This window comes from Haliaeetus albicilla, chromosome 13, assembly GCF_947461875.1.
Source record: "Haliaeetus albicilla chromosome 13, bHalAlb1.1, whole genome shotgun sequence".
NCBI classification, from domain to species: Eukaryota; Metazoa; Chordata; class Aves; order Accipitriformes; family Accipitridae; genus Haliaeetus; species Haliaeetus albicilla.
This window is the reverse complement of record NC_091495.1, coordinates 11,128,438-11,155,292: the sequence shown is the minus strand read 5'-3', so window position 1 is coordinate 11,155,292 and position 26,855 is coordinate 11,128,438. Positions and strand designations below refer to the sequence as shown.

The window sequence follows — 26,855 nt, the reverse complement described above, 5'->3', positions numbered from 1 at the left end:
CCTCACAGAAAACCTGTGAACGATGAAAAAGCCACTGTTTCCTTTTTTAATAGCCAAGAAAATGTCACCCTAACCCATTCTCAAGAAAAATGGTGTAAATGATAGAGCGCTATAGGCTAAACGCATTTTAAAAAGAGGGGTATAAAGGTTTTTTAAATATATATATATTTAAGGAAAAAAACTGTTAAGAATACATATATACTGAAATGAAGAACATAACTTTCATCCCAAGATACCTGTATTACACTCCTACACAACTCATCTGCCCAGAGAGAGCAGTAAAAACATAAACGCTACCCCAGCAGTTCTGTTCCAACAGCATCTGTTAATTCACTCCATTTATAAAATACATATTGACAAAGACAACTGAACTGGGACCAGGGAGATTTGATTTGGTGTGAGAAAGTCAATTCAATGTGATTTTGTTAAAGGGCTCCTGCAGGCAAATAAAAGAGTTTAAGTAATAAAGTACATAAAGAGATGTTTTATGAGCCAGCCCCGTCTTGTGGCAGCCACACAATGCGTGGCTATGCAAGAGGGCCTTGTTCAGAGCTGATATTGTGAGCCCTGTGTAGACGCTGTAGATCAGGCACAATTAGGGATCACACTGAGGGGGAGCTAAAATCATGCAAGCAGTGCTGTTCACAGCATACATTCCATGAGTCACCACTGGAAGAGGAGGATAGTATAGAAACTGCAGAAAGCGTTGCAGTGGCTCTTCTGATTAGCCCTCCCTGACAGTCAACGCAGCTAAAGTACTTGTAATACCACAGCAGCTGAAGGATCCAGTGAATAAAAAAATATAAGCTCAAGGTAGAGCTCATTTTTTGGGAAAGGATGAGTTCAGTCTTCAGATCTGATTCTTAGTTATATATTAAGATCCTCAGTTGTACAACTAGAGGCTCAATCTGGCACACATATGGTGAAAGCACTGCATCACTCATCTTGGTACACCAAGCAGAATTAGGTACTAACCCTTCAGTATTTCTGTGTTTTGAAATCAGGCTCCCCTTTGAGACTCCAATTGTTTCTGAAGCCTTTTTGTCAGGCTGAGAAAGCCTAAGGCTGATGGTATATAATTTGTCTAATAACTGTGGAAAGAAAAGACACATGAAAATACCTGAATAGGGTTTGTAATAATACCTCCAATCTCTGTCACCAGCTTGTCACAGAGTGCTTTAGGAGGAAGCAGGGTTCAGATTGTACCTCTGAGTGATGGAGTAATTTCCTATGGTGTGCAAGAGATTAATGGGATACACCAGACGAACAAGTGACTAGTGCTAGGAATTAAGTTTTGTTAATTTTAAACTGCAGCAGGTTTACCCCTATGTAGATGCACAAGTGAGGGACATAGACCACGAAGCAGATAGCATCATAACCTTCAACTTCTAGGTGACTAATCCCACACCTCCAGAGCAAATGGAAAATCCTTGCACTGGGATGCATGGCAGCACAAGGCGGGCAAGTCTAACCCCTGCTCTACTCTTTGAGAGGGGACTGGTCCTATTTCCTGACAGGCATAATGGAAGTTTATGCACTCCTTTTGAATTTTCTGGTGTCTCCAGCCCCCGCAGCTTTTGGACAAAGGCAAAGAAGGGTTATTGAAAGCTCACCATTTTGCAGTCTATCAGAATAGGTGAGTGAAGTGCAACATCAATTTAACAAATTGGCATACACACCTTAAACCTGACTGTGTCACTGCTGAATGGTTAGCGTGACAAGAGATTTAGAAAGATAAAGACCCTTTTTTCTTGAAAACTTATCACTTACCTGTGAGAGGTCTGTGTGCAGTCCCTTCTTCTTCATCACCACAACAGACCAAGTCCGTGCTTATGACTTCTCCACCACAGCACTGCTGTTTGAAGCTGTCATGGAGGGATCCACCACAGCAGATTTGATTACCTGATGTGGAGTAAGGCATTCCCTGGCAGCAAGAGTCACCAATTCCAACCGAAACTCTGTTTTGCTCTTCATTAGGGCAACATACTTCTCCTGTCAATTTAAGAATACAATTAAAGATTTTATGCATTTACAGTTCTTGAAATCCCTGAGAGGCTTTCATCTGATAGCAACAAGTCTGGGTTCACACACTAGTAGCTTCATGTACAATACTTTCCACATGAAAGCATAGAATCACTCGGTAATTTAGAATGCTATAGAAGCATTATATTCATTTGTAAAAATAACTAAAGAAACATGCATTCATGAATTCAGGGCCAAGACTCTGTAAGATATCAAAATGCAAGCGTGACAAAGACAAACTGAGAAAAGCGACAAAAATAATTTCTGTAAATATGATAATTATACAGTTGAAAACCTTTAACTAGAGGCAGCTACATAGTAAAGTGAGTTCATTCTTGCTGTGATTAACAGAACAGTCAGCCTACTTATTGTCAGCAAAAAATTTCCTTGTCTCCTCCAAAATAGTTCCAAACTTGTTTTGAAGGACTAATTCACATTGCTTAAAGAGTTTTTCAGTGTCGCTCAGGACTTCATCTCCCAAAGACCTTAAGGATTAAACTAACTTTAAAAATCGAATACCACCATCACAACCAGTGCGCTTGGCTGCTGTTTAAGCAAAAGCATCAGCTTTTACAGGAAAAAGTGTTAGGATAAGACTGCCAATGAGACTGACGCTATAGTGGTGGGCTGGGCTGGGCTAAACTCTGTTCTATGAATGGAGTAGGTACTGCTATAAAGGATACAAAAATTATGGTAAACGGCAATAATTTTCATTCACTAGTGTCTGCACTTGATCTGATCCAGTGCTCTAAAAGTTACATTTTTGTATTGTCTTTCTGTGGTGCAATGTTTTCTGTGGCTCAAGTGTCATTTGGAAGAAGAAGGGGTTTTGTTCTGCTATTGAAGATGGGTAATAGAGGTGATTAGAGTATCTGGATTCCTGATTGTTATTAAAAGAAATGTGTTTTGATTTTTAAAACTCATTTTTCTCATTGAAAGTAACATCTCAAGTCCTTTTCTTCTGAAACGTTGGGAATTACAGACAGAGCACCCTAAACTCAATGCAGCTTTTGTCAGAAATAAACATGTGCTACAATTGTAACAGATGAGGGAGAACACTGTTTTCCTTTCGCCCCACATTCCTTGCCAAAGAGGTGCCTGGGTGGTAGTAGCATTATTTGTTCTGCTCTGCTTTAAGAATCTCTCCTCCCATCTTAGTTCTGGGATGGATGTTTGCACTTCTTTGTGCACTACTGTTTCAGAAACTGAGATTTCTGCCTTCCTAATTTGTAATCTTCATGCCTTCAGCCCAGTGTGCTTCAGTACATCTAGAGCTATCAAGCTGGCCAAACAACATCTGGGAAATATGTATGCTTGGAGAGTGTCTTGTATAAATAACTTTATCAAATAAAGTCAATAATAAACAAAAAATATGAGAACAAATTTTTAGAGTATAATAGATATAATCTGTTTAGATACTTCATCATATTTTCCTGCATTCCTCGGAATCTAATTTGGTTGCTACACAGAGAAAGTATTAAAACACAGAATGTAGCTTACATCTATTGGAAATAAAACTGGGGTTTTTTTAAAGAACTGTTAGACATAAGACACAAAGGATCAGTAACCTTCTCATTAACCTCTCAAAATGGGATCCATTCCAAGCTAGGCTTGAAAATGTTCTCTCTCTGAAAACTACCATGCAGTCTTACCAGTTAATTGTTATCCTTATCAAAGAATGACCCACATTAACATTTAGCTTGAGGTTATTAGCATATTTATAAAAATAAAAAAGAAAAAAGTGACCAACATTGTTCATGTTGCTGCCCTTTAGAGTACAGAAAAAGAGAATGCAGCAAGTATATTTAGAAAAAAAAAATGTTTAAAACCATGTTCAAACATTCACTGTTTCATGCTTGTGGACTGCTGACTGAACAAGAACTACTTTCAGACATAAGACATTTTGTTTCACTGTGCTTTTCTTTCTCGATGTAAACAACATTAAGCTAGTTAACATAGACCACTGGATGGGGACAGAGGTCACAGTATAATCTCTCCATTTCAGTAGATTCAGAGATTAATGAGGCCAGCAAATACTCTTCTCTGGTTCTTCCATGTGATAGCATTTTTCTGATGACATCATGGAAGGCATTCTAATATTGTGATATATGAATTACTTTTCAAAGGATCAGAACTTGGGATGTGCTGAATGTGTTGGCAAAAATTCAAGCACTTCTGAGCCTAGGGAATGTGTGCCAGCTCATGAGTAATGGAAGCATTTTAGCTCCTGACCTGACAATTGCCTACAAAGAGATATATGCTCTGAACACTGCCCCCTGAAAGGGCTCTCCTCCCCCTTTACCTCCCCTCTCCCTGTCGAAAACCCACCAACAAACTGGAAAACCAAACTCTGGACAACAGCACAGAAGCACAGTTTTGGCAAACTTCCCAAACAGTTCTGAGAATAAGAGTACAGTCAGCCTTAAGAAAAGGAAAAATTTCCATCAAAGATAATACATGTGGGATGTGTACTTTGATCTGTAACATTGGTAGAAACAGAGACTAGACAATGCAGAAACAAGTAGAAGTGATGTAATCCATAATATCAACCCCAAACACTAACAATTGTTCCACAGAAGAAATGGCTAGGGAAAATCACATGGGGTCAAGTCAAGCAGAGAACTAAACCGCACCACTAAATTGCCTGATGGTGTTCCTATTAAGCAGAACTGCCCTCCCCATTATGCAGCACTTACTGCAATTAAGTATAGTTTGGCATAAATTAGTTCTCTGGGAAATGACCCAATCATCAGGTTTCATCAATTAAGCCTTTCTTGTATAAACAGCGTACTGTGTTTAGAAGTCAAAGTCAGTGCAATTTTCTTTGCTTATCCCACTGAACACAAGTCTCAAAGACATCTAGAAATCTTGATGAATCCCACGTTTATTGCTATGTTTTCATTCTCCTTGGTTTAACAGATACATCAACTTTGTAGTTTTGTTTCTTTCAAGTACTGGAAAGGAGTTGTCTCTTACCTACTAATACCCTAGTGTAATAACCACCACAGCACCGATGTTTCGGTTGCACAGCATGTATCTGACCACCACAGCAAACCCCTGGTGAATTAAGAATAAATGGAATGTACTTGTCCTCGCAGCATTGGAAGCCAGGTTTATTGTCGTGCAGAATCCCATTACAACATACCTAGAAGTAGTTTAAAAAAAAAATCAGTAAGGCAATATCTGTTAAACAGAACATAATGTGTTCTCTGGCAAAACAACATATATGAAAACATGTACAACACATCTTAGTACAGGCACTAATATGACTGCAGTCAAATAAAATGTAACTTGGCTAAAATCCTGTGTCCTTCAGTATTATCAGACTTCAATAAACTACTGTGTATCTGACAGAATGCTGCTATTTTGTGGCCTTCAACCATACTGCACCTTAATAAAATAGTCCATTAATATGAATCATCTTCATAAGCCGTGCAGGCTGTTTGAGTCTCTCAATCTGGAGTAGATTGCAATATGTAGATATAATCTACCATCACCTTATCCTTTTCTTTTCTCCCCATTTCTTATTTATTTATTTATTTATGATGAAACATGTCATCTGAAACCCTTACCACTAAAACCCAGTATTTCCCAATATGAGCTCTTGGGTTTTCTTTCACATAAATATAAGTGGAGTTTTCTTCTTATAGCACATGATCACTTATTTATGACCACAGTTCTTCAGACAATGTGGTCTCAAGAGAATAGTAGTTATATAAGGATTTTTTTTTTCAAAATAAAATTTACATGGAAATGAATTTTGAAAAGGCTTTTTAACTGTGGATTTCTTTCTAGATGCTGTCAAGAAAATTATATGCTTGAACAATCAAATAATTATTTGTACACTTACTCTTGTATCACTGACGTGGCACACTGGATGTACAACAAATCATATAGAACGCTCAGTAGAATCATCGTAAAAATTGTAAACTCAAAACCTACAGTCAGTAGAACTTGTACTAGCCAGAAGGATGCCTCTTACAGCTAGACAGAAAATGCAGTTGGCAATATAGCACAGATGTTAGAGCAGAGTTGCTCCTTTGTTTTCTTTTGACATGGAGTACTTCTGCCCCTGACTTTAACCACGTTCTAAATCAGGTTATCTTAGCAGCAAAGAAAGAAAGTGTTCCTCTAGAAGGATCTTTTGTTTACCTAGGTACTTTAATTACTAGCTCACAAAAAACTTTAAAAAATATATATTACTAGGCTCAGGACATCTAATTTGTATTACATTTATAATGTTAACACAAATATATACATACAGAAGAAATATTATTACTTTTCATAAGTCATAAACAAGTTCTTCCTAACTTCAGAAAGGTGATGGTTTGTTTTGTTCACTTTGGAATGGCCTTTACTCAGTCACCCTTGGGAGTATTAGGTTAGGTTCTGAAGTTACAGTTTACAATACACAAACAATATGTAATCCAAAATTAACATGAGGTAGGGCAGAAGGTGTTCTTGTTTCCTCATTATATTTTGAGGTTTTGTAACCTTGTATGCTTTGAATTGTCACACAGTTTTCTGCTTTTCCAGCACACTTTCTCATTCAGCATCTGTTTTAGATGTCATTTTCTGTTCAGGAATTTTGAGTCTCTGTAGGTCCCATTATATTATTTTGCTGTCCACCTTGTCACTGGTAATATAATCCAATCTATGAATTTAATTAACCTACTGTTCTTTCTTCCAGATCATTAGTTAAGATGTCAAATAAAACTCTGCTTTACACCTCTTCTCTGCTTCCTATCGTTTGGATATTTTTTTATGACTGGCACACACTCCAGGCTGAGTTTTTCTTCATTTACAATTGGCTTCAAAGCAACCTAGAAGATTACCTGGTCTCTCTGTATTTCCAAGTTATTTAAAAGCATTCTTAAAAATATCAAATCAAGTACCATCATGCCACTGTCCTCAGAATAGATCACATTTAGCAGCAATCCTTGACACATGTAAAAAATGGCCTCTGTCCAGTACTTTTTACTTCATCCTGAGCTTGAGACACCAGAGCCAGTAAATGCTGTACCTGCCTGCACAAAAGGAGGTGAAATACATGTTCCTCACACATTCTTGGTCCCAATTTGTGTGCCCTTTGGGACTGTGTCTCCCTCTGTGATCTGTCTAGCCCAATTTCCCTTCTTTTCATGGATTTCATTTGTCAACCCTCTACTGTTTCCTTCTTTTCAGTGATGCACACCACCCAAATTTCACCTGAACACCTTTCAGATAAAGACACTTGCACATCTTTGGCATTATCCAGGCTCAAATGCTTGAGTAGCCATTTTACTTTCCATGCGATGCTTCCAGTTTTAAGAAATGCCCCTTCTTTTGTGAATCCTCAGTAGAAGCAGCTGCTCTGCATATTTCACACAGACACTGACTGGGAGGGTCGTTTTAGTACTAACTCTAAAGCATTCTGGTTGGAATATTCGTAAGATTGCATTATTACTGGTGTCTCTCCTTTTCCTCCTGAATTCCCTCAAAAAATCCCCAGATGAACACATAGGTATGTTACAATAGTTTCAGCAGCTACTCTTCCGTGTGAAAAATTATTTAAGATCCTAAGTATTTCTCAATACCCTATAGACAGTTTCCAAAAAGGGGTCTGGTCAGCTCTAAAACACATTCAGACTCTCATCTGACATTACCGATTGATATAGTTGGTGCTATTATTATGTAGCTCCATAACATCCTCTGCAGTCAGCTGTAAATTGTTAAATAACACTTTTTTGGCAGTCCTCTAAAGATAGTTAGTTTCTGTTTGCATTGATATTCAGCCCAAGGATTCTGCATTATCAATCCATAAAATAAAATGCATTCAAGTAATGCTAAAATTATGTCATAGACAAAGAAGAAAAGCAGATGGATTGAAAGTTATAGTGGCAAAAGGTTATTATTATCTCATCCTCTTAGATCTAAAAGTGACAGTCCTAACTGGATGGTGTTACTATGTACATGAAAGCAGAAGCCTTGTAGCGATCAGATACAGTGACACCAACATTTTAGGCAGGTCAGAGATCTCACCCTCGCACAGAGGGCTGAATGCTTGACATATGCCTGCTAACCAGAAGAACTTTACTGTCTATGGAGATGATACAAGATGTTCATCCTTAGCTATCATGGGAGCCTTTAAAAATATTGGTAGACCGAGTTACTCACAAATCAATCCTGTAGTTATCCTCTCACCCAAGCCCACAGAGGGCTTGTGACCCAGGAGCACAGGGACTGGGAAGGGCTGGGCAGAAAGAAGGCTTATTACAATACTTGAGAAAGGCCCAGTCAGCCATGACACGAGCACAGAGTAACTAGATATCAAATCTGGCAGGCAGGATTACACAATATTTTAACAATTTTTAAAAATACTCCGAACTTATCTATGCAACTCTCTTTTAATTAAAATGGTGTCATCCCTGATCCCTCTGCTTGCTGAAGACTTTGCTGTAGGATATTATCTGGCCTTATGGACACATGCCAGTTGAGCTAGGACTGATTTACTCAAATAAACAGATGTGCTAGGCAGCCATGTTTATCCTTCTTGTCAAACGCTTGCTGCCAGAGCCACTTTGTGGAATAGCAATTCACAAAACACTCCAAGGAATTCCTATTAGCTACAGGAGTTCATTAAAAATTTCTGCCTGTGGAGCAAACACCAGAGTAATGATTGACCCATCATGTTCTCATGTGAGAGGGAATATTTTAAATTAGCAAGGCTCATTCTTTTTTACTTAAATTATCTCTGAATCTATACAGATACCCTTTTTTGCTAAATATACTTACTCACCCATTTCTTTTTACAAACTGCTGTTCTCTTTTGGTAATTGGTACAGCCTTAGATCTAAAATCCACGAGCAGAAATGGTTGTTATTCTGTTACAAATCACTATATATTTTCTTACTAAGATGAGTTTCATTTCCCATCTTTCAGGTGTGTTACAACAGACTATACATGAAGTGTTATCTTTTTATAGGTTCTCTAAGCCCGGAAGAACTTGAAAAGAATTTGCACAATATTGCTAGCATTAATAGTAAATTTTACATAAGTATTGATGGAATATCCTTCACCAGTGTCAAGATGTGTTGTTTTCACTCCTGAAAATCGTGCTTTTGAGGCTAGTTATCAAGCCACCATTTTGCTCCTCCTGTCCTTAAAGAGAAGAGTCCTGCTGGTGTTTTTTAACAAATGGCTCATGTTAATTATGATGAGTAAAGAGTTCCTAGTAATGTCAGAGTTATATTTGATTAGTTCATTAACTGCAGATTTATACAGCTTGTTGCTACTGAAAATAAAAAGTGCTAAAGCTGTAGTAACACCTTCAGTCAGGACCCTTTTAATCATTGATGTTCATACTCATGATCCATTGTGTACAGAAATTATTAGCCTTTATGCCACTATTTTAATTACTTTTTTACCATTCTTTTCTCATTATTTTCAGTGTTCACCTCAGGATGCCAGTAACAACAGAAGGACAGTTTGGTAGCTACATGCCTTCCCCATCAGTACTGAGATTATGCTCCCTGATGGGTGAAGCTAGGGCACATGCCTTTGTTAACTGAAGTAAATCTCTGCAGATCTCATGATATGTGTTCTGTAAGCTGATGTCTGTTTTGAGATTTCAAATATGGATAGAGTTATGGTCACACCTTACTGAAAACAGCCAGGAAAAGACTGTCAATCTTGGCAGCTTGGAAACACCCAAGCAGCACAGGTCTGTTACTGTAAAAGGTACACAAGACATAGGGACCCTCCTGGCAGCTGGCAAAATTCATCATGAGGGTGTATTCTCAGCTTTTCTGCAAAACTACACACAAAACCCCCCTTTCTAAATTTTTTCTGCACTCAGGAATTATAAATCCATCCAAGTCTGATTACAAACACCAGGATAAGGATAGCAGGCACAGCACTGGATTAGCTTTAGTTAAAGTAACAAAGATTTCTAACATCGAAGCAGAAAACCAGATAACAACTAGAAACAAGAAGTAGGGATCTGATGCAAAGATTATTTAGGATAGCAGGAATCTTTTTTGGTCTTCATTAGGCTTAATATCAGGCCTACATGAGCCCATGGATGTGCATGTACACATGTCCCTTGTAGCGAAAAGGTCATTTGGTCTTTTAGAGATTCCCAAAACAGCTCTGAGCAAGTTGGTTTATTTACACAGCACAACACTACGCAGAGACACCAGCCTGGATCCCCAACGCAGCGCGCATATACCAGTGCAACCCTGCACCTGGGCTATTTAGCACTGCCTTTCTGATATAACTGCACTATTTAGCTGGAACCAACTCAGCCAATGTTAGCTGAAGAGTCTCTGCATCCCGCTCTGCTGCGCAGTCAAAACACACTTGGATTCCTATTCCTGAAACACTTTTGTTTCTATGGATGGAGGGGATTATATTTGGGTCATCTCTTACGTAGATAAGAAATGATAACAAATCCCTCTTTTTCTGCAGTGCCTTGCAATAGCAAGCTAATGATGCCAAATGTAACCCATAAATCCATAAGGAAATATTAATAAATAACCCAAGACATATCTCCAAATTATTTTTGTATAAAAGGCCTGGTTTTCCTCTCACTTTATACTCCTGAATTCAAGGAAATTGTAAGAGGGAAATTAGACCCATTGTGTCTTGTATACAATGTGCAATAAATGACCTGAGCAAAAGTGAGAGCTCCACAACTTATTTGTGTATCGATGCTATGCTTTTGCTGACCAGTCTATCATCAAATGAACAAAAAACTTCTTTATTATTCTGGATCTAAACATTACTTAAGCTGCTCAGCATTTAATTCTCAGTGGCATCTCTTTGCATTTGGCTGTACAATTAATGTAGGGTGAATAGCAGCTGGCACTGTGATAAGAGGCTTTCTTTTCAGAACGAGCGTACGCTGGGCAGCGTTGCTTTTCTTCACTTCTGTCCAGTAGACTGTCGAATCTAAGGACCACATATACTAGCATAAAAGCTTCAGCATTACAGCTGGCATAGACTGACAGTGAATTCTATAACAGTGTGACAGAGGGCTACCACATAAGGTCTTATGCTATACCTGTCACAGACTCTATTTTAAGAGGAACATGGATGAGCCAGGAGCTCTGTAGATGTCTCTTAGGGACATTTTGGATTGCTAGTGTGGATACACATAGCAAACCAGGCAAAGCATTGGGAGGGGAATTTTTAATCAATTCACCCACAAAAATCACTCCCATGTCATTTTATGTACAAGTGCTTCACTTTCCTCCAGTCATTTATTATATATCCATTACTTAACAAATAGCACCCACTCCGAACCACAGTCTCTGACAATACAGAGAGACCATTATAACAAAATAATGCAAAACTAATTAGAAAAAATTAGAAAATCAGGAAGCTATAAAAATAAATGGACACTCTCCAAGCTCAAAGTCACCATAAATGCACGAAGGCAGAAAAAAATAAAAACGGACAAGAAAACTTCTAAAATTAATATAATACAAATTTAACTCATATACATGCCAAGATCTATTAAAAAGTCTACCATGCCAAAAACCTGAAATAAGTAAATTTACTTTTTAGAACAAAGGGCTGCCCATAATTCACTTGCAAGATTTCAGAAATACGTATGTTTAGTATAATATTGCTTTCAAGGGAACTCAGAAGCTAAAGCTGTGTTGGCTGGAATAATTTATATTTTGATTTGAACCCCTCAGATAACTCACTCCCTTAATTACTGTCTTGTCTGACAGGGAATCTTGTGAATACATATTGTTTGCTTTAGTCACGGAACATGTGATGATGCCTTTGACAAATAGGGACACTATTTCATTACATTAAATCTTACTTTCAAACTAAGAGTTTTCTACCTCATTTGTCAATAAAAACCATTACAGACTCCCGCTGTGCTATTGATCCTACTCCTAAACAGGAACTCATACGAAGATTAACTTGAAAATAGCCATAATTTAAAAATACACCTGACAAATCACAATGGATCCCATTCAGAGCTGCTCATCATTGTCGTGTAACAGCCACCCACTTGTAGCTGAATCTAAATAGATTTTCTGTACTGGAGAAACTGGTCATTAAGCATTTAGCCAGGAAGAATTTAAGGGAGAAAAAAACCCCAGCAAGTCATGTTAATAACCACTGTTTGCCATGCAGGTTTTGAGAAATGTTTCCTCACACAGAGAGGAGCTTTATAGTTTCACTAGTGTTTTTGAAATTCTGCATACACCTAGAAAATTTCCTATTGCCTTTGAATGGTCCAATGCGATCAGTTTATGCCAAAGGAGCCATATGAACTACCATCATGTGCCCACAGATACTTGAATACTTGAGCTGACAAAGAATCTCCTCTAGTAATTCACAGTGTGCGATCTATGGCACGCAGCTGAGCAAAACTGATTGTTCCAAGCGGGATGCAAATGTACAGAGATCTAGAGACATATATACCCACCACGTAATTTGTCACAATGGGATTGGATCAGTGGATTCAAGAGGCTGGTACTCAGATTCCTCAAACTTCTGTTTCATGTGGCTTGTGAGATTTATTTTGGATTAGATATGGCCTGGTTCCTTGGGATGAACTATGCGTGTGGAGCAAAGCTTTCTGAAGGGATGAAACTTCAGATGCATCCTTGTGAAGTGACGTGGTCCACAGACTGGTTGGGAGCCTAAAGTCTCCATCCAGAGCTGGAGCATATTTGAAGGAGTTTTGAAACACAGGCTCTGGCTTAGCTTCCTGTGCAAGGGGTTTAGTTCGCGTGTATTAAAACTACTTTTATCCTGAACCAGCACGTAGTAAATGACAACAATGTGGGGATTCACGTCAGAGCTGCGCTATTAGTCCCAACCAAAGTGTTAATGCAAGACACATACATAAATGCTAACCAATTCATTTGTTCTGAAAGGAGAAATAAAGTCAACATCCGTATTTGATTTTAAAAAGTTCCAAGACACATATCAGAGCCCTGATTTTAAAATATCAAAAGAAGCAGAACCTTCCACTTCCCTTCCTCTGATAACTAAAGAGGTTTGGTTTACACACTTATTCCTAAAAGTATAATTTTTCATTACATTGCTAACTTAAGAATATACATGTACCTTCAACTCTGGATGATAACATACTTCTCCACAGATATTTTCATGCTTTTTACATTCTAATGAGATGCACATTCTAATACTTTTGCTGCTCCTTGGAGACTTCGATGGGGTACACCTCTGCCACGCCTTACGTAAGAGTTCATATCCCAGGATAATGCCATTTGGCTGTCCTGGTGATGCCCAGTTGATTTGAAGAGATCTACAATAAGCAGAAAATTAACATCTGTTAAATTATTGAAAGTATTTATGCTTCTATAGATACTTACAATAAAGGATTAGCATATACTAGGTCCATTTTATACTAGGTCACATGGAGTGAAATATTTTGTAGTGTCCAAAATGTTCCTCTATGTGGTGAATTTCACAGCTGTTTTAATAACCAAAATGTGTAAAAGTTTGGAAAAAGTGTCAACATGTGCTAATACTCTGGGAAAATAAATGACACATACAAAGTCCTTAAAGGTTGCTATTTAAAAGACCAAAGCATTCATGCTTTGGAAACTTATGTGTAATAAACTTTCTAGGATTTTACTTGTTTCAGTGATAGGAGAAAGGATTCAGTATGCCTTCCTGGTGCTACGGCAAAGGTGTACATGAACTATTGTCAGGGCAGGTGTGACCGTTCCATTCTCAGAGAGGAACCTGTTAGAGGACGGGCAGTTGGGGGGCAAAAGACCACCCCCTGCCCTGCCCTCTGAGCTGTCGCCAGTGCAGCTTACTCACATTGTGCTCAGTCACCATTTAGAACAGATTTGTATTCATCTTGCCTTCTCCCTGCTTTCAAAAACACTACACAAAAAATGTATGTTGCTTTGAAATGTATTCTTCAGCACAGAATTAAAAGAATGAACTCATCACAGCACCAGTAAGCACTAGTTCTCTTCTGTGCTTAAATATTTTCACTAACATAAAATTAGAAGTTAAAAATGCAAGTGTTTATCACAAGAAAGACTCCAGACTTCCGACTTTGAGCTCAAAAGCATGAGAGCAGCAGCCTGCAAGAGAATGTCCGTAAAACAAAATCTGGTTGTTTTCAGGTTTGATATCAGACCATCATCAGTGTAAGGAAGAAAGTATCTTAAGGGAAATATCATGTTAAACTGTAGCATGCCTGTCACTACTGAAAATGTGCAGGTATTGGCTCCAAAATCTCACTTAATATTACAATTTAAAAAAAAAAGTCAAAAAGGACATTTGAAACAGAAATTTGCTCTGTCTTTTATAATATACACATTTTACATTGGTATTTCAAATGAAAACTTTATTTCTTGCATAATGACTCTGGAATATTGCATAAGACACAAATTTCTTTCACTATGACTCTCTTTGGGTAGAGAGGAGGAGATCCCAATGCTACATGTAGATCAATAGGAGGACTGACAACATTGCATAGTATATACTTAGGCTCCAAGCACCTCTTTTTAATCTCCATGTCCCAATTACACAGCCATTGTCAGAATGCCAGTGACATCATAAATTAGCATTAATTTAAAGTGAAAATGTTACAGTGAAAGAACAGCTGCTGAGATAAACTTTGACATCTTAACAGAATAAAAATAACTGAACTATTATTTCACTTCCTTGAGGTATAAACAGAGGAATACACACAGCAATAAGCCTTTGCAGAACAGAAATTAATGTCACCTATGAAGGAATAACTTCAGAGGTGACTTGTAGAGTCACAATTATCATTCCAAGGTCTTCATCTCAACCGTAGATTAATTCCATATTCCATACATGGCTATTTCGTATTCACTATCTATTCTACCTTATGCACATGAACACACACTCACGCACATGCACACATGTCTACATTTAAATAATGTTATAGGACCTAACTTAAAAACATAAAAGCAGGAAAATATATTGTATAAACTTCAGAAAAAAAGATAAAAAGAAAAGGAAAAGATGGGCAGCACTTTATAAATGCCATTGTAACTCTCTCCTGATCTTTGCACAGTATAGATCACAGGAGCAAAGAAAGCATTCCCAGTCATATTTTTGAATGATTTGCTTTCTGCAAGTTTCATTCAGACCCTCAAGGGTATATTTTCAAAGTATTCTGCCATTTTTTACAGTTTTGCAAGGCATATTTCTATCTAAAATAATTTCAAATTAGGCCTAAGAATTGATGCAATGATTTGAACATTTTGCCTTTTCTGCAGAGCACAGTGTGTACTTCTTTCTTTTAACAAGCAATCACTTTATTATTCTTCAATACACATTTGGGGTGGACATAGCCCGGTATTGTGTAAAGCTGCAGCTGCACAAGAAAATTACGTGGCATGGGAGTTCACTGACCAGTGCCACCAAAAGGGTAAAATCTCAGTATGACCTTCTAATAATGACTCACAGATAAGCAGACTCCTTCACAATTTTATGAATGCTTCAGTTATGTCTACACCTTCTGGTGTTTGCCACCCATGGCAAATTGTGGTGGTTTTGAAAGCATCACAGCAAGAAGAATGCATAGCTCAGTTTAAAAAAAATCAGCAGGGTTGTCATAGGACCGCAGAGGCTTTTTGACACCCCCATCTGAAGAAATACCCCAGGCTGAGCTGAAAACCTTCTTGAGCAGGTGCAGATTTAATGAGACACAATGGGCCCTTTAGCATGCAGCCAGCTGGATCACGTACGGTGCATTTGATACAGCTGCAGAAACATGGGGACGGAGCCTGCCCACCCTCTCCTTCTCTTCATCCCCCAGTTACTCCCTCTCAGATAAACTGGAGTTGTGTCTATGCTGGGAAGTGCCTACAACCTGAATACAGAAGCAGACTTGCAAATTCTAGGCACAGATGAATGTACAACACCTGGCAGGTGGAGTATAATCTTTGTCTGCCCAGAGAAAACTTCACTTCAAGCATGTGCAATTACGGTAGTTCAAATGCTGGATGAGTCCCTTCTGTGACTGCTGTCAATGTGGTGAAAATGCTGAAGCAGGGCTCTGTCCCACAGAAAAGGCCGCCTAACCAGGTTCACAGAAATGAACTGCTTCAGGCTACAAGGTCCATGAGGCACTGCAGCACTTCCAGGAGACAAAGAACGATTTCAAACTGATCCACAAAGGTGTATTTGCTTTTGGAGCAACAGAGCAAACTGAAATCCTTTGGCTCAAGCATGTGAGGACCTTCATTCCAACATTCCCAGGCAGAAATATAATTTTTTTTAAATCCATGAAAAATATCAATATTTCAGACTTTTGTTATCACATCAGATACATTTTGGTAAACCAGATTTTGGAAAGGAAATTCTGGTTTTTGCCTGCTTCAAGTATCACCAGCTTCAAGTGTCCGTGAGTTATGAAAAGAACTCCTGATATTTTTTTTTTTTTCCAGCACAGCAGTAAAGGTTTAACCATGAAGATTAAAAAAATAACAAGGCCTCACTTTTGAATCTTGAGAATGAATGTTGTGTTAGTCTCATCACATAAATTTAAAAAATCACATCAAATCTAAGATTCAATGACTTTATTTTCAGGAGTTGGCATTAAAAGAAATCGCAGAAAAATCACAGGATTCACCTGACATTCTTAAGGTAGGGAACACTGCTATTATTAATGACCAGTGGATAAAATACTTTCCTCACCAGGAGATCACACATACTGAGCAACTGTTTCAGCATTATTGCACAAGAGTTAACGACCTGCTGTATCATGGACTGCAGCGCTAACATTAGAGAGGTGGTATGACACAGTACAGAAAGTCTGATAAATAGCATTGCGCTTCTGTTGTTGCTACAAACTTAGAGATATCTTTCTGTGCTTTGCTTTTCCCATTACTAAAGTAGGGAGAGCGATCAGGTTTCCTCCATGGGAACGCTGTCTTGAACACTTTAGGGAAAGTGCTATAAAACACAGCGTACGTGAGAAACCTTTGTGTCTTGCCTGTCCCTTGGATATTTCTGGTTATCTTGTCATAGCTTGGCTGGACATGACTCCACAACAATCTTCCCCAGCATTTCATGTTTATTCACACAGTTATGAATACCTTCCTTTTTTTTTTACTTTCTGCCCATTTTCCCAGTATGGAAAATCAGACTTACTGGTCTTTAGTTCCCCTGACACCCCTGGAGAAATCTGCAATACATTGTCTCATCGTCCATTCCTCCAGTATCAAGACCAATTTAAAGGATATTTTACACAGCACAGGAGTTTGACACTTTCATATTTGAGCTGCTTCAGAACTCCTGAGCAAATACCGTCATCCCAACAATTTATTGCTATCTGTTTTACCCATTTGTTCTAAAATATTTCTCACTAACATGTTAATTTGAAATAACTCTTCCAGCTCATTCACCCACGAACAGCATCTGATACAGAAACCTTCCTAAACCCCATGATACTGAACATCAAACTAAAGAATTCACCTAGCTTTTCTCCCACAGCCTTATCTTCTTTGAGTTTTCTATTACACCCTGACCAGGGGTTTCTGGTTCCCCCCAAGGTGCATAAAGGGCCTTCTCTTTCTTCATGAAGCTATGAAGGCTTTTCCCTAGTTTTCCCCTAGTTTATTCCACAGGGTGTTTTCAGACCCATCAACCTTTTAATAAAGCACTGAGCAGAATTGCTGGCCGGGTACATTTGCATTATGCCTCAGTTTTCTGAAAGGAACAAAGCTGCTGCTAAGTATTGTTATTAGAAAAAAACTAACCATGCTGTATTTATTACAAGGAAAAAAGAGAAAGAAGAAAAGTATTTTAAAGGGGAATGAACTATTTTCGAACACACCACGAGAATTTAATCCACTACACAAACTTTAAGTCAGCATCCACATGCATGCAGTACTCAGAGAACTTTCTAAGCTGTGTAATAAAATACTTTCCTATAGAGACAAACACTGAGGTTCTAACTAAAAAAAAAAAAAAAGGCATACTTGATTTGAATAGGATTTGTTTCTGCCTAAACATGGCCAATGCTACCTCTCTACTTCCCCCACCTCCCCCCACCCCCCCCCCCATATCACCCAAAACCCAGACAAGAAAAGTAACAAACCAGAACCTGACTTAGGACTTTCAGGATTGGGTCCCATACTGTTTTCTATTTGAAGTTTGGCATTATAAAATAATCATTCCAGGACTGCGACCTTTTGTGCCAAGTTTCAGCCTGAAGCTGAGTTATTAACTGTAAGGGGTGGAAAAGTAAGGTATTTATAATGGCTCTGGTGGTATAACCTTCATTAGAACAGTGTGGATGGAGCTGCTATCAGAAAGACTTCTTAGAAGTTGGTGGGTGAAATTATAATTTATGTCATGCAGCACCTTGAGGCAAATTTTAAAACAATTATTTGTGAATGCTACAAAGACATTATCCTACAGCATTCTCATCAATAATACAGCCCCCCAAACTGATTCAGAAGAGGGAAAAACACCATGATTCCAATTAAAGACAATAAACTGCACAGTCTGTGTTATATCTCAGGTATCCCATGAGCCTATACTCTAGAAATGCCTTTTTTCTCTGTCTGATGACAGATATGCATTAAAATGTCCTCTTGTCTACACAAACTGTTTTTTCGCCCAAGCTTTTTCTTTTATGGAGGATAAATAAGCAAAATTCATATTCAGCCCAGCACCTGCTGAAGCTGTCAGCCATAGTGTTTGTCATATTTCAATCAAAGCTGAAGCCAGCCAGTCATTTTTATACTGCACAATCCCTACATACTCGAGGACCAGAATTAATGAATTAGCTATTGATTAAATTCCACTCTAGCAAATCCACCGTGGCAAATAAATGAACTACCCGGGGCACGTGTAGGCCATGGCCAGACATGTCCGGGCAATCGATCAGTAGTTAGTATTCTTTTGGGATATAAGAACAGCTGATGATAATATGACATGTAGAAAAAGGCAGTGTAGAAAGAGTCTGTTTCTGGCTGAGCAGATTATAAAGTAGGAAGGCATTTTTGATCCTTTTGCATTCATGTGTTATGACATATTTAGTCTATATATAATAGCAGAAACATGCATAAGTGTTTGCAGTACAGACAATACAGACAAAGGCATACATAAGTTAAAGCCAAGGGCAAAAGATGAGATCCTGAACTGAGTTCTTATCATCAAACAAGCTTTGACTATATCTGTATGTGTGACAGAAATATAGCAAGCTTAATTTCACCCTTACACAGAGACAAATGCTGAATTCAAGCGAAATGTAGAAATGATAAACAGCAAACCAAAGTCCTTAAGAGACTGGAGAAGCAAATCCATTCTGCTGGCCATTTCTGAAGGCTCAGATGTTAGATTTTTGTTATTTAAAAAAAAAAGATATCTTCCTTCTTTCTACAAAAGAAACACTGCTAATGAGCATACTCCACCAGAAGTGTAATAACATCACATGCACAACAACATAAACACAGGAGGCTAACTGTTTTATTGTTGGTGTAATTCTGAAAAATGTGTTAGTGAACATAGTTTTAGTCTGTCTTTGGAAGATATTAACTCCTAAAGAATCCCTGTATATGTTACTATTTGGCTGCTTCTAAGGACTGCAAAACTGATGCTCCCTTTACAATTAAGAAGTTTGCCCATGCCTGTGAATGTAGTGGATAGGCAGATTGCAAAAAGTGGTTCAAGGAGACATAGATATGCATGCCTTTTAAGATAGCTTACTAATTCTCACTGTTGTGATAGGTGACTTTTTTTTACCCACAATTATTCTAAGTTTCCATTATCAGCATTGCATTGCTCCCTGAGCATTAATCTTCCTCTTCTTAACTGACAGCGAAATGTGATAATTTTCATTCCTCTACACTTCTTCTCTTAACTACTTCCACTTATTCGTTATTTATTATCGCAGCACGGTGATACCCAAATGGGTATGTACAGTCAACCAAGGGTGAGATTTCTTCAGTTGCTCTTTTGGCCCAAAACTCCAAGATGAAAAATAACAACCATGAAAAATCTTTTCAAAGCATATACTGAATTCTTTTATGCACCTTATTCAACTGAGAGAAGACAAGCTTACATTCTGGTCCCCATTCCAGCTACAAATTGCTCCAATATATGAAAGCCACCTATAGCATAGTACCTTGAGCCAATTATGTGAATAATGGGTGCTGACAGCTGCTTTGGCTCATCTTCCACAGTTGTAATCTGGGTTCCATTGCTTCTCACACAGGCATACACCGTGCAGGCTTCAATCTGATGAAGAAGAACATGAGTTTCACATAGCTGCAGAAATTATTCAGCTCTGCTACTTTTTCAGACTTCTCTCTTCACCCAAGATTCTTTCTATTTAACAGATTCCATACAGCCATGAAAATACTGCAGCTTTTAGATACGTATATCTACCAGAGATACACTGCGCTGTATCACCTTTTCCCAAACCATTTAAAAAAAAAAAAGTACATGCAGCCCTCTGGCACTAATTGTTGCTCTCTATTAAACTATCACCAATAATGCAGTGACAAGTTGCAGTGCAAGTGCAACTTATGCAATAATAAGTTGCTGTGATTTTTTTTTTCTGTATGTATATGTAGAATCTGGTACACAACACTGAAAAAATGTACTTTGATCTGGGGGCTTGAGTAAGTTTTCTATACCTACCGTATATTCTGATATAAAAATAAGGATAGTTTTTCCTTAATATTTTCTATTCTTTCATGTCTATTCTGGAAAATTAAAAGTGAAAAATGCAAATAGGAATCATAGACTTTGTTATGAAAAATGCCACAGAAATAGAAACTTATTCCTTCAATTCTTGGGATGAAACTAGGCAGAGGCAAAGTGAAATAGCTAGTGAAGGATGGTAACATTGTTTCTGTATTGTCAACAGAGAAGTTACTCAAAATAAAAGAGCACAAAAAATGAAAGATAATGCAGTAAGATTACCAGTGAGACGCACATGCATCCAAGATAATACTGTTTCCAGGACAAGAAGAAAAAGAGTCAAAAGAAAAAAAAAATTAAACCCAGCTTATTTCAGTTTTACCCATCACATTGATGCAAATATAAGTCCAGTATAAAGACTAGGAAAGCAGAAGAGAAGAATAATTAACATCTCAAGCAACAGAAGGTGGCCATGGTAAATTAATACAGAGGGTCTATAAGTGAGGCAGTACACTGAATTTGCATTGTTATTGAGAAAAGACAAATGTGTTTCCAAGCGGCATTCAGAAAGTCATATGTGTATTCATGGATGGAGGTTTGCTGTTTCAGAGGGGCTGGAACATAGAAATCTGTTACGGTATGCCTGTCTGTGATGTTTATTTATGGCATGTAGTAACTGGATGCAAATTTTCAGAACGAAGTATACATGGTACCACTAAGTCCTTCTCATATATAATGCAAACCAAACCTGAATGAAATAGACAGGAATAGTTACAATTAAGTATCAAACTGCATTTCTTGAATATATTAATACAACTTAAGGATAGAAAATTTTTTTTTTTTTTTTTTTTTTTTTATTCTGCACACAGTATTTTGCCTTTCATTAGATATAAGAATAGAGAGGCACAGACAGAGAAAAGGAAAAGCAAAGAAAAAATATTGTACTTATTAACAGCATAAAAAGTACTACTATGATTTCAGAGATCAGCTCTGCTTCCTCCTCGGAAGGATAAGGAGAAAAAAAAAATGATAAAAGGATGACAAATGCAACATCATTATTTCTCTGTGCTGATACATTATGCATGCCTGATGTTTCTAAAACAATTGCAATTTTCTTTTAATGAGTAGGAGTTGAATCTTTGCCTCTTTGTAATATATGTTGGGGCTTTGCTAATGTTGTAGCACAGAGCATTTAGGTGAAAGTAAATGGAGTTTTGATGGTTTGAAAAAATATAATGGAAATTTGTATTATGAAAAGTGTACACAGATCTAAAATATGCTGAAAATAAATTTATGCCTTGTATGTATACGCACACAAACATCAGTGCAAATATATGTCCATGTATGTAAAGAAATCCATGAAACAATATTCTGCTTGGAAAGACACACATTTTATGTGAAATTAAAGTATATTGCACAACCCAGAAAAGATATTCTAACCTGTATATCATATACAGTGAATGGAGACAAATCTGCTAAAAGGACAGACCCCGGCTCGTTCATTCCAGTCTTGTACTGCTTATTATTTACATAGATAGAGTACTCCGTGACAACACCATTCGGGTTTGAAGGCGATGTCCAGATGACACGTACAGCTGTACTGTTGATGATGACAACCTCTGGAGGGAACATGCCCTCAGGCTCTAGAAATAAAGGAAGAAACTGAATAAACTCCAGCTGTCTCTGCAAAAGCACTTGTTTAACCAAATGCAGATTAGTATTTAGGTTTAGCAAAAGGTTCACTGCTTATCTGCTTTCCTCTGATGAAGTTATCACAGTCTGTAGTCTTCTGTAAATTGGCTTATTATACTCTCAGTTAGAAACCACGAGAGCTGATGGTAAAATGCTTTACACCAGCAGCATAGTGTCAATCATCAGTAGTATGTGGCCAGTGAGATATGATGATAAATTATTAACCCATCTGCACTGCCAACATATAAATATTATTTTTATGTCTCCCCCAATCCTAATCCTTCCAAAAAAAGGAGAAAAACAGAGCATTTTGCTTTTAAAGCAAAACCTGAGACCAAAATACTTTGTGTCTGGTGGAACGTGACGTTATCAGCCTCATAGCCTCATAGCTGAAGCAATATGAAGCAGTATGCAATATTGGCATTATGTAAATGGTTTTGAATGTTGATTACTATAGGTAATGATGAAGTCTTAACACTTATTTAAAAAAAAACAACCAACACCTTCCTTAGCGTTAAATTACGTAATTATCTAAGCATGTCAGAAATAACCATGCAAAGACCTATTTTTATCATAAGAACCCATCCTTATCAGTTGAAAAATTGCCCTTACGACTGATTCTATTTTATAAACAAAAGGTGCTGACCTTTGGCATGAGAAAGGAAATGGAATCCTCACTTAAAGTGCTTTGCTAATGACCTGGAACACTTGCTTCTGAGGTAATGATATTATAATGTTTATAATGAGACTTTATAAAGCAAAAAGATTAGAAAGACCATTCTAAACACATTTCAGATGTACAATTTTTTTATTATTATTTTATCCTCCCCCTCTCCCCTGCCCTCCCCTCACACACACACTCACACACCCCCACACCCCACTTGCCCACTGGCATAGAAATGACTCATAAAGAATTTTCTTAGAGGCTGAACTTACACCTAGAGTTTCGGGTGACTCAGGGAAGGCCCTTTGTATGACTGTCATGTCAAAAGCACATCGCTTCACAGAGCAAATCTTTTAAAAACCCATTAATTGTTTCTAAATTCCACCATTTATTGATATGAACTCAGTTCCAAACTTAGTGCACACAGATAGGAATATGCAGGAGAAGATGAGAACAAACTGGGTTAATATCTGCTATTAGAGCTTTTGCTGCTGTCTCAGTGGGACCGTTTATTGATCTACCACATGATGACAACCAGCACTTAAGCATTTTAGCGTTTTAGCCCTTTTTCCTTTTATACCGGAAATTTTATAATGGAAGGATGACTGATCTCAACCCTAACAAAAATCAATCAATTTCATTCTCAGATTTTAAGCCAAGCTGCATTCACTGCTAACCAACCTCCATCTGAGGTAGTCACATGCACAACTTCACTGTTGATGCTGTGGGCTCCGTTGAACACTTGAAAAAATATCTGATACTCTGTGTTGGGCTGCAAATCACCTACGACTATAGAGTTTACATCAGCCTGGATCCTCAGAGATCTTCCATCATCAGTAGAATTCAAGAAGAGGGTGTAATATGCAACATCTCCTTGCAAATCTTGTAGTGCTAAGAAAAGAAAGGAAAACCATTGGGAAATATTCAGTCAGCAAGTTTCTTAACAACATTTACTGTGAAGAGAAAAGCAAATTTTATGCAGGCCCCCTTATTTAAAAAAAAGCAAAGATTCCATCAAGTGCCTTCAATTTCACTCTTATAAGCAGTGATGCAGACTGCTCTTCCAAACTTGTCAAAATCATTAACAGTTCATCATCCTATCTAATACTGGAGAAAGCTTTCTTTCTCTGGACATCCCCATGGTGACAGTGGAATCTGTGAAGTAAATTTAATAGGTGAAACCCACTGCTAGCAATGGTGTGTGGACCTTGCAGCTTGCCACTGCAAAAGGATGGCTTTCACCCAGATAGAAGGAAGAGAGTAAATCAGATTGCTCTATGGCACTAGTTTAAGATGGAAACCTCAAAGATTTTTTCCCTTTTTGTTCCTTCCCTTCAAATAATACTCCCCCACCCCAAAAGTACTGAATTCCTGTGTTAGTCCTCTAGCCATGAATAAGGGGCAAGTGCCTATGCCTTAAATTATAGTTAAATTCAAATTTACACAGACAGCCTTTTGGCCATAGTGAAAATGAAAATCTACATGTTCTTATTTTAGAACAAGCGTGATAGCATCATCTACCTGTAAAGCTGTAATACACTCAGAAGCATTATGTTTACAGGGGAAAAAAAATATCTCACATTTCCTCCTAAAATGTGTTTTGCCCAGCACTAGCTTCTCCCGTGAAAGGAAGAAAAAACCAGTATGATTTTCTGGCTACAAAGGGAAGGACATTCACTGGTCTGGATAAACAAGGATTCCAGGCAGTCTTGCTTCTCCATTTTAGTAACTCAGATGTAGTCTGTTATCTTTTCTGTCCTTTGTCAAACAGTTTAAGTTCAGATCTGATCAAATGCAACTGCTTTTCCAGTAGGCATCAAGATGAAAAGAGTAATTATGACAAAAACTTTAAGCACTAATACATACTGCTTTAGATAACATACTGTACCACTAAACAGGACTCAGCTGACCTGGAAAGAGCATTGGTAAAAGCCAAAAGCATATTCTCAGATTTAATAATACACAGTTTTGTCATAGAAATTCTTAAGCAAGAGTGATATGTTATTTTTATTTTAAGTGGCGCAGATACAAGTCCTAAATCCTTAGAAGTCAGAAACCTTCACTAGGTTTTCCAGAAAAAGAAAGATAGCAAGGCAACTTACATTAAAGACTCCCAAATTCCCAAAGAAAACAGCAAAATAATTTGAAAACTAATATTATGGAAAAAAAATGAAATGTGGGTATACAAAATAGTTAACATGCTTACTGCAACATAAGTAGTAATAAAATATGATAAGGTTTTCAAATAACAAATGGCCCTGTCTTGGTGTTTAACCTTTGCATTAACAAACATATATGGAGGAAATTTCTAAGGTATGAATGAAAATAAAACCAGATTGCATTACCTACATCTAGAAGGTCAGGGGTTCAGATTACTAAGGTAATGAAACTTCAGTGAGCTGCTTCAGATCTATTACATTTGTCAGTTTTTATAAGCATGCTTACTTCAGGCATGCAATTATAAAATAAAGAGACTACATTTGTTGCAATTCAGCACCCAGTCCTTATAAAATCATTTGCATGTAAGTCATGAAGAAATTCCCCACTGCTGTATTAGCAAACCAGCTAGAGAAATTGGCTAAATTAATTTTAAGGAGCAGAGCAAAAAGAAAGAGAAAGGGGATCCTCTCATCCTGAAGGAATGTATATGTAAATTTTTATACAAAGAGATGAAATACACCACAAAGACAACAGGACTTTGTGTACTACTACTTTATAGATTTCTCATGAGTCTCCATTAACTATTTCTTCACTTTCACTATTCTCATTCTGCAGAAATAGCATTTAATAAATACGAACATGACTGAGAAATAGCAAAATGTGCACATTTTTTTTCCTATTTCTTTCCTCTCCTTTCAAGGACACTTAGGTATATTATAAATCAAGACAAGGACTGTGTTTCCTACGAGAGCAAGGCAGACCAACATAAGTGATGGCAGGTTAACATCTAGTTACTGGAATAAATACTAAGCACACTTACTTGGTTTTGACCATTCCACTTCTACAGCAGTATGATTAACAGCACGTGCAATAAGGATACTTCCTTTCTTTGGTAATCCCGCTAATGTAGTAGCTATCACTTCTTCACTTGATGTATATCCTACCTCGTTGTGCACTATGAGCTTATACTCGTATGTTGTGTACCTAAGACATTTTAAAAATAATTAAATGGAACAAAAAATGCAGACGTAGAAAACATTTGCTGTAAACCTTCTGTCTGTGCCAAAGTTTTGTTGTTTCTTCCCCCCTCCCCGGTCCAAAAAATTCAGTTGCCTGGTTTGCACCAATGAAGACTCTATAAGAGGTGTCTATTTTTTGGAAATAATTCAGCACGATTAACATGGTAACAAAAATAAAACACGTTATTTCACTTCCTCATAGTCATAGCTTCTGAGGTGTTGAGAGATTATAGCTCAATTCAATATGTAATTACAGCAGTGGCAACCTGCCAAAATTTGGATCAGAATTTAATCAAATGAGGCTTTTTTTCCTCTTTTGGGAAACCCATTGATTTTAACTTGCAGAGTCTCATTTGTAAAAGTGATTCACCACACAGCCACTACAAAAACATCAGAAAAAAGTGCCTAGGAATGCAAACTCATTTAATGAAGTAATTTTCTTCAGAACTGTGTATATTCAGCTTACACAGTTTTATTAAATACTTCATGTATATTTAGTAAACCAGGCAACTGTCACTCCGTAATTTCTTCTCTATATCAAATGGCATATTAATGTATTTTAAGTGGGATTTCATAATCTCAAATTTAATTTCATCATAAAAGGCCTCACACAAAACTGCGCAATCACAGAAACATGGGAACATCTTGTTCAAATTTTCACTAAAACTGCAGCA

At 37.5% G+C, this 26,855-nt stretch overlaps 1 protein-coding gene across 5 annotated transcripts in view; it reads right to left on the bottom strand.

The window, feature by feature from the left end:
- The window catches only part of USH2A (usherin), a 394,137-nt gene that overhangs the window by 87,160 nt on the left and 280,122 nt on the right, over positions 1-26,855 (bottom strand). For all 5 annotated transcript variants that reach the window (XM_069800131.1, XM_069800130.1, XM_069800132.1 and 2 more), the window contains exons 44-50: positions 25,983-26,146; positions 23,684-23,893; positions 22,087-22,289; positions 20,126-20,238; positions 13,099-13,297; positions 4,999-5,167; positions 1,771-1,992 (exon numbers count right to left, since the gene is read on the bottom strand). In XM_069800131.1, coding sequence (XP_069656232.1) covers positions 1,771-1,992; positions 4,999-5,167; positions 13,099-13,297; positions 20,126-20,238; positions 22,087-22,289; positions 23,684-23,893; positions 25,983-26,146 — 1,280 coding nt within the window. The remainder of the gene's footprint in view (positions 1-1,770; positions 1,993-4,998; positions 5,168-13,098; positions 13,298-20,125; positions 20,239-22,086; positions 22,290-23,683; positions 23,894-25,982; positions 26,147-26,855) is intronic.